Below are 16,087 nucleotides of genomic sequence, written 5' to 3'. Positions count from 1 at the left end.
ATATTTATCTAAATTATTTCAAAATTACATTAGCTGATGGAGCTTTTCCAGCAACATTGTTGCAATGTCTTAAATTGTCCTTTGTTAATAATATCAATCCTCTTGTTAGCAATATAACAGATCACAAAGTAAACAGATCGAAACTGTCATTGAAAAAGTCCCCAGTTGAGACCATCTTCTCTGGTGATTGTGATTTTCTTCAATTCCTTCTTTCCATTTCCTGATTAATTGCTACTTCTGGGATATTTTGTATTGTCTGTAATGAAGTAAGGAAAATACTTTTACACTTCATCCAGTATTTCTTGTTAAAATCCTAACTATTAATTCCCTAGACGGACTTTATGGTATGTAGGATCAACCACTATTTTGATTATGCTTATTTAAATAGTTATTAAAAACTTTTGATGTTATATTTCTGGCGAGCTTTTTCTGTCCATTAATATTTTGTTATCTTTGCTGTTATATCAATTCTGCCCAGTCAGCTTTTATTTCACAAGGTTTGATGGCTGTACACTGATTGAGCTAATTGTTGCAGGGTAGAGAAGAAAAAAATAGTTTAATACTGAAGTAGTTTTTAACATTGAGAATATTGTGTGTGATGGGCCAATACATGGTGTAGTTAGGCTTGTTCAAATTACGCAGGGAAACGTAAAGCAGCAGTTGGTGTCAGGCTAACAATTTAAGCAACAAAATATTTCTAAGAATTCTAGCTGCTTTTCAGCCACATGCATATACTTCAGTTATTATTCCATTATAAATGATGGTTGCAATTGTGGAAAGTTGTCTTCCACAAAATTACATATATTGCAATGAGAATAAAACCTATGGTACATTACCATCTTCTGAATTGGTTTAACAGTAGACACATTTACATAAGCACTGCCTTAGAATTGATAAGTTCAGAATAAAATGATCTGTTGCTGTTCCCCAGGATTGAAGAACTCAGTAGTCTGTTGGCCTGAGTGTTTCAGCTGATGGTGGAGCAAAATTTCCAGTCAACTGTATTTACAGCAAAGACTAATCAGTAATTAAGCCTCAAGATTGAAACTGCACTAAATGCCACCTGCAAGTCCCCAACATATCACATACCACCCTGAGTTAGTAGCTCTGTTCCATCAACATTACTGCATCAAACTCCTACTATTTCCAGGCTAAAAGCACTATAAGTGTATGAATACCAGAGACTGTAGCAACAAGTAGGAGCAAATCACTGCAGATGCTGGAATCTGTACTGAAAATAACAAATGCTGGAAATCACAGTGGGTCAGGCACCATCCATTGAGAGAGTAAGCTAATGTTTCACGTCTGGATAACTCTTAAGGAGGCAGCTCACCATTAACCTTTTAAGGGCAATTAGGAATAGGTAACAAATGCTGGCCCAGGCTTTGACGTTCAAATCCTGTGCGTTTAAAAAAAACACTTCGCCTAATGCAGGCATAAATTTACATTGAATCAAACTTTAAATACCATATATAGGAAAGTAAATCAGTTCTCTGGATGAAAGCACAAGTAACTTCACAACAAAAGGTAAGCAACACAAGTCAATCTTTATTGAAAACTTAAGTATTAATACATAACAATTCTTGTTACAATAAACATGCCTTGAAGTTTCTTTTTAAATCTGAGCTCATCTACTTGTCAGATTGCTTTTAAAAAAATAACAATGTATGAATTTACACATAATTGAACTGGCTCAGAAAGGAATTGTCAGAATTTCTGGTTTATGTTATCCAATGTAAAACGGTGCTTTATAACTAATTTCCGGAAGACGACACTGACTGAGACTAAATAAGTACCAAAATAATATTCTTTTTATTAAGCATAGTGTTTGAAAGTCAATTTTTTAAAAAAGTGTGCCTCTAACAAAAATGTACGTAACTCTCACTGGGGTGATTCTGCTGTGCCTATGTGTTGCATATGCTCATTTTATTTTGAACAGAAAAGCTGTCATACAGCACTATACTGCACACCAAACACAATCTACTCATTCTGTAAGATGCTGCTATTCAAAATCCCAACTTTTTAAAAAATTAGAATGGGGAAATAGTTCAGATTACATCCACCTAGACTACTGCTGAGCAGCTGTGTACACTGAATCACACCAAGTCTGATAAGAATGCAAGCTGGGGAGGGGGTCAGGATTAGGTTGAAGACTCTGAGAACAGATGGTAGCTCCTTTATATTTTGTTTTTTTAAATGGTCTTTAAATTCTAATTGGTGTTTGCTTCCCAATAAATGCTTTTAATGCAAAAGGAGGGGGGAGGGGGGGGGGGGGGGAAGCAGAACCTCTACATCCAATAAAAAGAATGGTTAGAAAAAACAGCATTTCATTGCTTGGCTAGGATTCAACATTTGAAGGGTTAGTCAATCCAGTTATTAACTGCTTTAAAAGACCATGCAAACATATACAATGTATGAAGAGACATTTTCCCCAAAGATCCGTACTGATTACTAATGTTTATTGTACGGCTCTTCTTTTGCCCTAACCCAATATTTAAAACAAGTATTTAACTGCAAAGTACTTCAGTTGAACACTGAATTGCATTGAAGGAACACACCCAATTTGAGTGTGAGAATTGTTGAGGCGTTAGGTTAAATAGAAATTACACTTCAATGACATACAGTATTCATGAACCATGGTGAAATACATAATCTTTAGCTCAACACAAGGTGGTCATTCTCAATCTGTCCCTGAGCATATGTGTTACCCCAAACAGCTTTGACAAATGCTTTAGAATATTTCCAAGTCTCAAAATTGCATGAGGCTACAGATCTTGCAGTATATTTTATCCCTCATGTAATTCTATAAATCAGTTCAATACCTTCTTCAAACCAGAATGTTTGAGAGAACAAATAGAATTAGTATGCCAAGCATGCATGTTCCTTCAACAATGCAACAACAGCTCAGAATTAACTTGAATGTCTCCCAATCCAAAGTGCAGAAAGTTGGATGGCCATTCGTAAATTTCAAACTTGGGCATCCACAAGTTTCTGGATGTTAAGAGACTGAAATTTTGGATTCTCTTCCACCCACTTTATGAAACAACACTAAAATCATCCCAAGGAACGACTTGAAATGCCAAAAGTAACCAGTATGAACACTAAAGAATGGCCAAAGCACCAAATGAGTGTTTTGTCAAAATTTGTGCAACAAAGCATAATTTGGTCTACCAAGTTTTTTTTAAATATAAAAAGCAACTAAATTTAAAACTTAACATAAACTGCATTATTTCAAATGAGTGCATGTACAGCAGTGTAACATGAAGAAACTCCCAGATTTAAACAGTGCTCTATATTAAACATTGTCCATGGCAGGCTTCCATGGTTGATTTTTCTTCTTCTCACTACCCATTATTTTCTCCTTGAAACATACATTGAAAGAAAAGGAATTGTATAAGGTAAATGCTGTCTCAGCAGCTATGCACTGTGGATTTAGCCTTCATTATTTGATTAGCCACTAACTTCTGTAATGCAGCAGTACTACAGAAGCACAATTGATGCCAAGTGATCAAGATGCAAGGGCTGCATATTTGAAAAACCACACTGAACAAGAAAATTTCCATGCTGCACTCAGTTACAAAGTCCACACTGATGCCACGATAGAAAATATTTCAGCATATATTACACCATAGCAGGTGAGGTGAAGCACTGAGAAGGATGTAAAAAGAAAAGATTAAAAATAAGGAAATTAAAGGAAATCATATTAATCCAGTGTACAGTGTTAATTATAGGTTAGCTATTTATGTTCAATTTTTGTTTCATTCTAAGCCCTTATTGGCAACTTATAAATCTTTAAAGGAACTATCAATTACACTTTTCCTTTAAAATTTACATAGTGTAATAAATTTTTATAAGTCAAAATTGGAATCTTTGTACTTTTTGAGAATCTTTTAGAAGGTTGATGTAGTCTGTCATGATGCATGTTTATAGAATGAAAAACCATATTATAGTGCGAAGTATCTCAAAAGTTTCCAAACCCTGTCAATACTAGATCAAAAAACAAACCCTGACCGATGTAACATCACACAATTTTACTTAGAACACAAGTGAAGAATTCATTACCTAACTCACTTCAATCTCTAAAAGGAATGAAATGTATATGAACACAATTTTAAGCTCCCTCCTTGATCATGTAATTTTAATGCAGGATTTATAAAAGGTAACCTTAGAAATACCTGTTCAAACATGCATTGCTTTTCTGAAACCGAGATACTCTGTAGGCCTGCAGGACACCACTATCAGTGAAACCTCTTGCAAAACTACTGCACTTGGCACACAAACGGCAGTGAGTGCAATCAGATATATTAAAACTTGAATTCATGTTCAATAAACAACCCAGTAATTTCATACTGCTCCATTTTTTAAAGTTAAATGTCTTTTTCATTACATTCCCAGTAGCAATGCTGCTGGCTATCCAAAACAGGTTAAGAAATTGGTCGTGGAAGTATTTTAAAATGAAGTTAACATACATGCTAAATCCATTATAAAAGTTCAATATAGAAAAATGGAATAGGAAAGATACGAGTTCTAAAAGTTATGTGCTTGTTCCCCTTGACTATTTCTTTGCTAGCTACTATCAAAAACAATTTCAATTCATTAAACTGACTAATTCCTCTACATTAAAATAAGTTGTTCAATGGTGTCCACAACTACTTTCCTCAATTTGTGCTAATTCAGGTAAAATTTGACAAGTCTAGAAATAAAAACTAACTCAAGACGTTGGATCCTCTTGCATCACGTATGGTGCCAGAAGCAATCCAAAATACTCCCCTGCATTACTTATATCACAAGTACAACCAGGAGGACAGCTGAATGCTCTCAGCCACACTGCTAGACAATCCTAGTGCACAGACACAATTAGGTTTCATCACAGATTAGCTGTCATTTCTGTAATTAACTTCCATGAAGGCTTAGTGTATTATCAATCTCCAAGAGGGACTGGAAATTGACACGGACAAGATCTTACTCAATTTTATCAATTAGTTTCTTACTGTCACAAAAAATTTTGCATTGAAATTATTATGCAGTGCTTAGGGGCTTTGAAACATCAAAGAACTAAAGAGATTCCTGGCCATTATAAACACAAGGAGTGGTTAGTTCATCCATTTGACCTTTCAGACTTGCATTATTGATTTGTTTTGAACAGGAAATAACAATTGAAAAAAGTATGCAAGTGGAACTCAGTATTTTTACATTGGATATCATAATTCAAGATTTTCAAGTTTCATTTTCCCTGTAATTCCTCATCCAATGCAGTGAGGTCTGGCTCTTAGTCAAGCTGATTGGGTAAGGCAATTAGCCCAATAGGTAAAGCTGAAAGATAAGTCAGCCTACACTATTCACTTGTATCTTCTGACAATAAGCTCAAGAATGGCATTACCCAGGTCATTGGGACTAAGAAGAGTTATTGCTCATTGAATTGCATGTAGAGATTGGGGAGAAAGCTAATATATGCAGGATAAAGGGGATCTGCCTTTTCTTCAGTTAGTAAGCAGATGTTATCTGACAGTTGCAGTCTGTTGTTCAATTCAAACATGACTGTTGCAAAACCAACAACTCCTATGAAAATCCAATGAAAATTATGGGATCATGTAACGGACAGATTTCCAAACCAAAATTAAGAAATTTACCTCCTTTGGTTTCATACTACAGTTTATATATTCAGAAGCATTAGTCATAAATGCCTTCAAAATGTTATTCAACTCTGCTTGACTAATGAAGTCATCCTATGTGATACACAGCCTGGAACAAATCAAATGAGACTGTGACAAAAATTATGTGAACTTGATAAACATAGTCACCAATATTGTGCCAACACTTAAAAGAAATGAGGCCTATAATTTGAGGAGCCAAATATGAAAAAAAAATTGTATTTTATATTATCTATTGACCAAGATGATAATCAGTGATTTGCATTTGACAATAACTAATGGGAAAACTTGTCACGGAAAAAAATAGTTACCAAATTAAAAGGCTAAAAACCATCAAATGTCATGATTTTAAATCAGAGGCATTTATAATGATACTGCAATATTAAATCAAAGAATAGAAAAATACTTCTATTTCCCCTACCAGCTGTTCCAGATGTGTTTAAAATATGCCTGCACATTTGCTCCATTTGTCTCATTTTAATCTCTAATGCTGCCTTTTTCTCTAATGTCACACTGAATCTAATATCGTTTAAAAATGGAAAAAAAAAATGACTGTCAAGACAACACCTGTAGGTTCCATTTCGTGCCTACCTGAACACCACCTCCAGGTGCTGTACTGTAAATGCAAATTAATAATCTGGCTAAAGAAATTTTAACTGCTCCCATTAAAAAAATTCCAGTCCAACAGATCAGCCAGAAGCTTTGTATTCTGGAGAGCTCCATAAATTCACTTGCACAACTCTTTTTGTTTAAAACATTACATACAATAAAACTCTGCATTATTGAAATTAAGTTGCAAAATATTTTTGAACCTCAGTTCCTTTGGATTTTGCATATGATGGTTTGCATTAGTCATTGCAGGTAGATTTGAGCAAGCATTTTGTAACATGCATTGAACTAGATAGGAATCCAAATATGCTTATACTCCCTTTCGTGTAATCTATAAAATTGCAAGACAGTCCACAAAACAGGTTTTGCTGTTAAGACTTGAGTACTGCTGAGTTCCAAGATGCAAGATATGCAGCCATGATAATCTTCCAAGACTTTTTTTGGTAGTGTTTGGCAAGTGTTGAGAGCATTGATGTGCTGGAAGGAAGGATCCTGGTTGGAGATATGTGGGATTCAGCACCAAGTGTTAAGACTTGTTTGATTGCATATCTCCCACCTTTCAACCTGTGAAAGAGATGTTTTTAAGAAAGAATTATTCGCAATTAAGTTCTATTTCAGTGCCCAAGTCAAACTGAACCACAACCACTGAACACAGAAGCTGCCTTACAACAAATTATACATTAAGTGCTTACTGAAAAATGTTCAGAGCTTGATTAATTTGAAATCCTACTAATTCCGAGTATGGGTGACTCTCATTTAACTATTCTGTGCAAGACTTTGAGAAAACATGGATTTATCTTTCCTCATTAATCATACGTGTGCTCCAACAGTAAAAGCAGGGCACACTGGTATAAACAGAAACTTTAACTTCCCAGTGAACAAATCTGGTCAATAGTCCAAACCATAGAGAGTCAAGAGTTAACTAAATCAGTAAACATCATAAGTATCTTAAGTAATGAAAATGTCAAGATTACATTTTAGTTGTAAGACTGTCAGTAAATACAAAATAGAGATACCAACAAAATAGATTTTCTGTGTAAACACTGTTGTCTCACTGGCAAAAAATTATTTTTCCTGTACCTCAATTGATCTGTGTTCCAAAAGGAAGTTTTTTTGCGGAAATTCAAATAGTTTAATTGACAAAATGAACAACCGAGCTATATAGTTCAGTAAAGTGTAACATGTAGAAAATTAAGAATTGCATAATTTACTTAGACATATTTCAGGTTTTTTGCAGATTTGCAAACATCAAATTGTAGACCAGTGCTTATGAATGGATTGGAAGGTGAAAAGTAATTAAGTATTGTGACTCCATGAGGGATATGAATTGAATTTACTTCAAACATTCCTCTAAACAGTGAAGAATAGGAAAAAATAGAACAGCCCATGCTTGAGCCAATCACAAAGATGAAAAATTTCTCAATTAAGAGCATATGTATATGCAAGATTTCCTGTTTCTCAAACTCATCCTTTCTGCTGCCACACACATGACACACTTTGGTATCAAATTTTTCCAGTGTAAGTTCCTATGCCCACAGTTATAATGAAAAATGAAATGTGAACCTATCTTGTAACTTAATCCTTGCACCAGCAATGGTGCTGTTTGTACCTCCTAACTCTTCAGAATATGCCATGAAGAAAACTAATGCGCCATTGCTAAGCATGTCAAAAACTATTGGTGAACTAATAAAATTCAAGCATTAAAATAAAGACAGACGCAGAGAATTTGCCTAAATGGTAAACTTGGACCCAGCGCTGTTGGATCGTGGAGCTCCCTGATATTCTACTGGCGAACCTATGGCAGAATTTGCCTAGAATGTATAAAGATATGTCAAAGTGAGGATAGCAGATATTGGAAATGGTATAATTGAGTAGATATTTTCCATCAGCTGCAATTTTAATCACGTGAGCAACTGCTCATTTTTATTTTGGTAAAAATATGCATTCGACTTGAATTCTGATTTATGTATTTCCCACAAATCTAATGTTATTTATGTTGGTTTTTCAAAGTTGTGTAAATCGAATCCTGGCTGTAATATGGATTGCAAATTCAGGTACTTGTGCCCTGAGGTAACTGAAGGTTTCTCATTTGTAACTGTTTTCAGATGTTAGTGACACATTCATTTCAAAATGCATGCCCTGCCTTTTATAGAGAAATATATTAAAGTCTCAATAGAACCTCTGAAGGGAGTAATTATTTCACAGCACATTTCTCAGGTATTGCTACCCTTCACTTCAGAACAGCTGCATGATCTCTCATTTATCTTATCGCCAAATAGGTTTATACTCTACATTTATGATCATCTATATTAAGGAACCAAAGATTAGTGATTGGATGTAAGTATTCAAGAAGTATTGAAAATTAAATTTGATTTAACAGAACACATTTCAGTCAATATGTATGAAATTAAGTCTTTTGTATTCATTAAATAGATAGTGAAGCTTGATAAAGAGACAACTACGTTTAAGGTAAAGCAATCAATCTGCATCTACAAGGTCAATAACACAGTCTGCTTCAGTTAAAGGGTTAGCCGTGATCAAAACTGTTATCTAGCAAATTGGATATCATCGATTTTATGTAATGTAAATCACTCATGCCCCAATATTGTGGGAAAATGACATCACAGCTCTGCTGTAAGCTAAGATATACATTAATCCAGCAAGAGTTACTTGATGACTATAACTGATTGAGATTCTTTGTGCAACAACAGTCATCAACTACTGCACTGAAAAAAATGGAGTCTACCATCCACATGCATAGATATGAAGAGCTTGTTCCCATTTTAATAAAATGAGCTTAAAGTTTATTTAAAGAGGCTGTATCATCAATTGAACTGAAACTCTTGCAAATTCAATGTCCCATGCTAACAGCAGTTCTGACAATGTAATATTCCAGAAATGAAACAATTAGCAGCACAACACAAATCTGGCTGACTGAATTGTTCTTGAATTTGAATTTCAGCTGAAATTAGGCCAAAATGAGGTATGTTATCATGACTAAAAATATCAATTTCTTAAATCAGCTATGATTGGCTAAACTTTAAAAGGGACTGCTCCACAATGAAAGAAGGCAGACTTGCATTTTCAGTTACTAGCTGATCACCACTGTGAGGGTACGTAGTTGTAGGTAGGCGTTCCCGGAGTCCTATAAGCAGGCAAGGAAACTGGATGAGGAGCTACTGGTGTTGGGGAATGAGTTGTCAACAAAGTGCCTGCAAAAAAATAATTTATTTTTAAATGAAACGCAATCTCAATGCCAGATTCAGTTGAAGCACCAATCACGCTCAAAAGACAAGAGTTACAAAAAGCATCCATACCTTCAGAAAAAACTGGAGTGACAGATAAACTTTTAACTAAAGATCAGACAATATGAATTCTAACTGCTACACATATTCTTCCATCCACAAACTCTTTAATAAATATCTTAATGACATACTATTGAATGTAGAAAAGAAACTAGGCTTATGTTTAAGTCAATTCTCCTTTTCAAAACAACGATGAGCTCAAGCCACAAAGTCTTTAGAAAAATTAACACAGAACTGTGGATGCTGGAAATCTGAAACAAAAACAGAGTGCTGCAGCAACATAGCAGGTCTGGCAGCACCTGTAAAAAAAGAGAACAGAGTTAATGTTTTAAGTCCAGTAATCCTTTGAAATGTTACTGGATTCAAAATGTTGATTATTTTCTCTCTACAGATGTTGCCAGACCCCACGTTTCTCCAGCACTGCTTCTGCTTTAAGAAAGTTACTGGTTTGATGGAAGTCAACTGTATTTATTACTCAAAAACAAGCCACACAAATTTAAGCATTTTCTCACTTGTGTTTGACCACAATTTTTTGTAGACAGGAAATTGGGTTGGGTTCCAGAAACAAGTTGGCACATACATGTGAAATCTGACAAACCAGATTATAAACACTCCTAAAAGCAGCCAGAAGCTTCATACATACATGTAAGGATTCTCATTACATCAACAAATTAACAACTCATTACATAAGGTAGACAACCTAGTTAAATATTTCAAGGTGCTTTTTACAAGAGGGTTCAAATAAAAGTTTTCACTAAGCCATAATGGGAGCCATCAGGTTAGAAGACCAACACTGAAGATCAAAGATGCAAGATTTAAGCTTAATTTTAAAAGGAGGAGTAAGAGATAGAAGAGCTAAGGGAGGAAAAACTAAAACTTAGGATCAAGGTAGCTTAAAACATATCCAAAAATGGTTGAGCAACACTATAACTCAAAGTGCCAGAATCAGAGCATCTCAAGCCCTTAAAGCTGGACAAGGTTACCTTTATTCATGGGATGAGAGCATTGCTGGCTAGGCATCTACTGCCCATCCCTAATTGCCCAGAGGATAGTTAAGAGTCAACTACATTGCTGTGTATCTGGAGTCATATGTCGGCCAGACCAGGTAAGGATGGCAACATCCTTCCTTAAGGGATATTAGTGAGCTAAATGGGTTTTTCCGACAATCAGCAATGGATTCATGGTCATTAGACACTTAATTCAGATTTTTAAAAAATTGAATTCAAATTCCACTGTCTGCCAGATCAAACCCAGATCCCCAGAACATTATCTGGGTCTTTGGATTAACACTCCAGCAATAATATTAATAGGCCATTGCCTCCGCCCAAGAGATGCGGAGGGGATAGGCCTTGTAGGGATTCAACAACAAAGAGAATTTTAAAGTGAGAATTTTAAAACTGAGGCACATCAGACCAACAGCCGATATAGGTCAACAAATACAATCATGCTGACTAAATATAATGGAACAAGTTAGAACAAGGCACAGCATTTGATTAGATACAGTGGAAGCTTAGCCCAACAGAGCATTAGAATTGCCAAGTTTAGATCTATCAAAAGAATGTATGAAAGCTTCAATAGATGAGGTGAAAGTGGTGAGATCAGCCCTGTTGTGAAGGTGGAAGTAGACCATCTTGGTAATGGTTCAGAATATAGTTAGAAACTCAACTGTGTCAAATATGATACTATAATTCTGAATGGTATGATTAAATCTCAAGACAGCTGCCAGGCATAGGGCTGGTGTGGATGGCCAGCAAATGGAGTGTAGTAGGGACCTGAGACAATGGCTACAATTTTCTCAAGATTCCCTGAAGGAAACTTCTGCTCATTCAGTACTAAATTCCAGCCAAACAGTGGCATGAATCAGAGACAATGGAAAGATCAGAAAAGTTTGTTATGAGGATGATATTGCAGATGGACAACATAGGAGATGAGGAACAGGCCAAGCATAGATCTTCGGGGAATCCCCAGTGATAACTGTCCATGAGCAAGTGCAGAAGTTATTGCAGATGATTCACTCAATCCAATTAGATACATTAGAATAAATGTGACAACAGTAATCCTAACTAGCTGGACAATGAAGGTGCAATACTGAAGGAAGATGATATGATCTCACCCAGTGTGAGGCAAATGAGAAGGCCATTGCCTCTGCCAAGATTACAGTCGCATAGGCGATCATTTGTGACTTACAACAGTCATTTCAGAACTGGACAGATTTACTCATGGAGTTGAGAGAAAGGGGCAAAGAACTAAACTTGTAATTAAAATCCAATTTTTGAAGTTGGAAACTAACGTGAGAAATGTCATGTTCTGAGAATTAAACCTTCCATAACTGATGCCAAGATAGTGATTTTGTTTCTTGAGAAAATGTATCCTTTAGTTGGATAGCTTAAAATATTTAACATTTTTATGCATAACTCTTACTTAATCTTCCAATATATATATTTTCAAGTTGCTCCAGTTGAAGCACGTTACATTTAACACTTGCCTGCTAAATCTCAAAAATACATTGCAAGAAATGTACAAGAGTCTAGTTTATGCTGATACACACCTGCTGACATTGCCATAGTGGTCCCAGCTACCATTCCCATGGCAACACCATTTGCTCTGGGTGATGGAATTGGTTGTGGGTACATGGCAGCAGGCATTCCATTTGGTTGAACAACTGTGGTGTGATGAATTACATGAGGCGGTGCAGCATATAGAGGCTGTGTGTAGTAAGTGCCTTGCTATTGCAAGAAGGGAAAAAAAATTAGCACAATTACTCAAGATCATGATATTTTAATAACTTTAAATTACATCAAAACTATGTAATTCTCTTCCAAATGTCTTGCTACCACAAAAATAGCCCTGAAATATTTTACTGCAGACAATGCAGCACAGAAATACAAAGTTTAACCACAACCTGCTTCCTAGTCACATGTTATCTCTGACACTACTGTAGTTACTGCAATCAGAAAAGGTAAATTCTATGCTCTGGAAGATACAGATGCTTTTGCAGGTAGGAATTATTGTATTAATAGGTACTACCAAGTTACACTAAACTCCTCAGAAACTTGCTCTCATTTGATTTGAGAAATTAGAATGATGAAATAGTGAGTGATAAACCTAATTTTGGTATTTTAGGTGCTGGAAAGTATATAGTGAACTCTAATTGGTTAGGTTTTGTTTTCTTGATTCAGTGACTGTTGTTCCTATTTAGAAAACACTTCAGATTTTACAAATTCTGTGGGATACTTTGAGCTTTAATCTGAATGTATGTAGATCAGATGACATTATTTCAGTTCCTCTTCAGTAACAGTAAGAAAATGAGAAGTTATTTCCCTGTGTGGCCCATTCTTATAGAACAATCAGCAAATACACAGTTTTTGAATCATACATTCCAAAGTTGATCTGTGCAAACTGTAGAATTTCAGGACCTAAAAATTGCTCCATGCTTTGAAGGTTTGGCCATTTTAGGTGCTTTTCAGATGAAGGGATTATTACAATCTTTTGCTTCAGGCAGATAACTGTGCTTAGTTTTAGTAGGCTAACTTACTGTCCGCAATTTAACTTGCTAGTTTTGTCATTTAATGTTCATCATCCTTTTAGATTCATGACCAACAACATGAATTTCTGACCAAAATACGTTCCTTGATGAAACATTTGAGTTTAGCACTTTAGAGGTAGCTAACTGAACAACCACACACAGAAATAATTTACACAACTCTGTTGCACCCCACCACTGTACAGCAGAGAATTTATGAATCAATGCAGAAACTCTGCCAATTCCCAAACACAACAGCTACAGCCAATATTGTCAATTATGATCCTGTACAGTAACTTCAATAAACTGCATGTCTTTATTCCATCCAACTTCATGGAAAAAGAAAATCAGGAGTTGAGTTTTTCAATGCTGGTGAATTTCAATCTGTGCAGGAATTACGCTAACTAGGCAGAAACCTCAATAAATTTTTCAAAGAACTGTCAAAACGTTTACCTTAAATCATTTGTTGGAATACAGGCCTGCTTCTTCTGTATTTAGAAAAGGATATTTCTGCAATGCTGATTTTAGGAATTAAAAATTTCAATAAGCAAGGGCTGTTATTAGAACGGAGGGTATGAAACTGCTTACATTCCTATACCCAACAATGAACTGCAAGGATGATGTCAAAGTACACAATCAGCCACTTCACAACAATAAAGCTATTTAGAAATTAAATGTATTCCTCATCACCCAATAGTTAAAACCATGTGGGCCATTCCGGGGTCCACCTTGAAGAAGTTTTAAATAAAATGCGGGTTAATCACCTAACATTGAACAAGCCAGGGACTCAAAACAATCTGCATGATATATGAATATCATTTCTGATCAATTCATTCAGTAATATCCCTGCCTGAAGACCTATGATTAATTCCTTCAGACATTAATAATGCATAATTAGGACATGTTTTAGTGATTAATATTTCAGACTCACCTAATGTAAAGTTGGGAAATGTATTGGCCCACAATTTAGAAATGAAGTATTCAGGATTTCTAGTGTGTTTCGAAATTGCATAAACTAAAGAGCAAAAAAGTGCTTAAAGATTGTACCTAAGGAGGTGCCAATAATTTGTTGGAAAGGTGTATAGGTGAGTTTATATTGGCAAGCATTCGCATTTAATTATGAACAAGTCAAGAATATTTCTTATACAATAACAGACATCAGCCTACACAAACCCATTTTTCAAAAAAAAAAAACCCCGTGTTTCACAGCAAGAAAATTAGTTCAATCTTTAACAGAGATCTTTAACAGCCCAAGCTGTTGGCTTTGAAAGTGATGTCATATCTAATAGATCTTTCAGCAAAGGACCCATGCCTGACCTGCGCGTAAGGGTTCTGCTGTGGATAGGCACTTCGAACCGGGTATACAGCTGTCTGGTATGGGTTGGGAGAGGAGGAGTAAGGTGGCACCGCTCCACTGGTTGGAGAACATGAGACTTTATAAGGTGTGCCTGGTGTGTAACCTGAAACAAAAAAAAACAGTAATTTTAGAACAATACTAAACCAGAGGTTAAAGTCACTCTAAGAAGCAAGGTTTACAGAGATTAGCTGTACAGAACGGTTCCAGGAAAAAGGGCTGCCATTTAGTCTAATCAGTCTGTGCTAATCAATAAAAAGAAAGATATCTAGCCTTATTCAGTCCTTGGTGCACCAGCTTGAAATGTCGAGTAAATAATTAAATATATATATAAATTAGTAGATACTAATGAGGATTTACCATCCATGCAGGTGGTGTGTTCCAGACCCCATCCTCTGGGGGAAAAAAAAGACTTCTTCTATTCTTAAAATTACTTTTAATGCCCCTTGTTACTGGCCACTAATTGAAGGGAAATGGTCCTTCAAAATACATATGGGTCTTCAAAATACATATGGGTGGTTGGTGAATCTACCCCCAAAAGTATCTGAGAAACACAATCACAATGGCAACCATTGTTTAAAAAGTCACCCCAAAATTGAAATGGACATAATTAGTTCAGACCTGCTCCTCCAATTACAGGTTCCCTCTCTCAGGCACTTGCTGCTGATAAGTAAACGAGAGATTCTAACAACAAAGACAGGAGGAAAACAGCTTGTGATTGGAGGAACAGCAAGCAATAAGCAAAACAGTAGAAGTGAGAGTGTCCCTGGGCTTGAGGCCATAGCTTTTGCTGAGGGCTGGACAACTTATCCAGCAGGGTATCTGCCAGGTCCGTGTGGACGTGAGTGGTGACTAATAGGGGGAGGAGGCAGTTACAAGATGAGTGGGGCAGAAGAACTATCCTGCAAGAAGGGTTGTGATGGATGGGTGGTGCAAAAGGGTGAGGGGGAGGTGAGTGGTGCCATCATGGAACAAAGAGGTTGAAAGGGGGGATGAAGAGAGGGTGGCTGCAAAGGAAACAATGATTGTGAGCCTATCAACAAATAAAATGCTCAGCAAACTGGAAGCCAAAAAAATGAGGGAAGGACTGCTGCGATTCTTGAATTGCTATGTAGGGAAAAATATTAAATCGATGTTGTTACAATGAACAGTGTGCATTAATTAGTAAATTTATGAGAGATTGAGATTGGAGATGCAGTAAAATAGGTAGTAGCTTCCTAATTAAAACATCCCAGATTGATGTTTGCAGTGAAAACTCACTAACTGTGAACTCATTAGTCTGCAGAAGACGTGTTTACAGTAATGGCCTATTGTGTGTAGAAGTGTTACTTTGAAGAAGTTTTTGTTATTAACTTATGTCTACTGTCTTGTACCAAATTAAATACCACAGGAAATTAATATTTTCCTTATATGTGAAGGTTTAAGCGTAGAGGAGAGCTAATAAAACTATTGAAGATATTTATGAACTCTTCTAAATCTGCTTCTGTGCAAAGCACCTTATATGTCAAGAGAAATACAAGAGCTATTTTTCTGATGTGACTAAATCATTTAGTAAATGAGTGAGTGCACAGAGTTAAAAATGAGGCCTGGAAAACTAAAATAATCTTCAAAGATAAAAAACAGCCCTGGAGTAAGTCTAGGTCCA

General features: G+C 35.9%; 1 protein-coding gene across 2 annotated transcripts in view; it reads right to left on the bottom strand.

Annotated features, from left to right (window-relative positions):
• Positions 1–1,528: 1,528 nt before the first annotated feature.
• The window catches only part of fam168b (family with sequence similarity 168 member B), a 44,570-nt gene continuing 30,011 nt past the window's right edge, over positions 1,529–16,087 (bottom strand). For both annotated transcript variants that reach the window (XM_043701918.2, XM_043701917.2), the window contains exons 4-7: positions 14,406–14,548; positions 12,114–12,291; positions 9,341–9,472; positions 1,529–6,824 (exon numbers count right to left, since the gene is read on the bottom strand). In XM_043701918.2, coding sequence (XP_043557853.1) covers positions 9,360–9,472; positions 12,114–12,291; positions 14,406–14,548 — 434 coding nt within the window. In that variant the 3' untranslated portion in view covers positions 1,529–6,824; positions 9,341–9,359. The remainder of the gene's footprint in view (positions 6,825–9,340; positions 9,473–12,113; positions 12,292–14,405; positions 14,549–16,087) is intronic.

The sequence above is a fragment of the Chiloscyllium plagiosum genome, unplaced genomic scaffold (genome assembly GCF_037043375.1).
Source record: "Chiloscyllium plagiosum isolate Xiang-an unplaced genomic scaffold, Cpla_swu_hap1 HiC_scaffold_13, whole genome shotgun sequence".
NCBI lineage: Eukaryota > Metazoa > Chordata > Chondrichthyes > Orectolobiformes > Hemiscylliidae > Chiloscyllium > Chiloscyllium plagiosum.
Note: the sequence above shows the minus strand (reverse complement) of the source record. Positions and strands in the feature narration are given on the sequence as shown.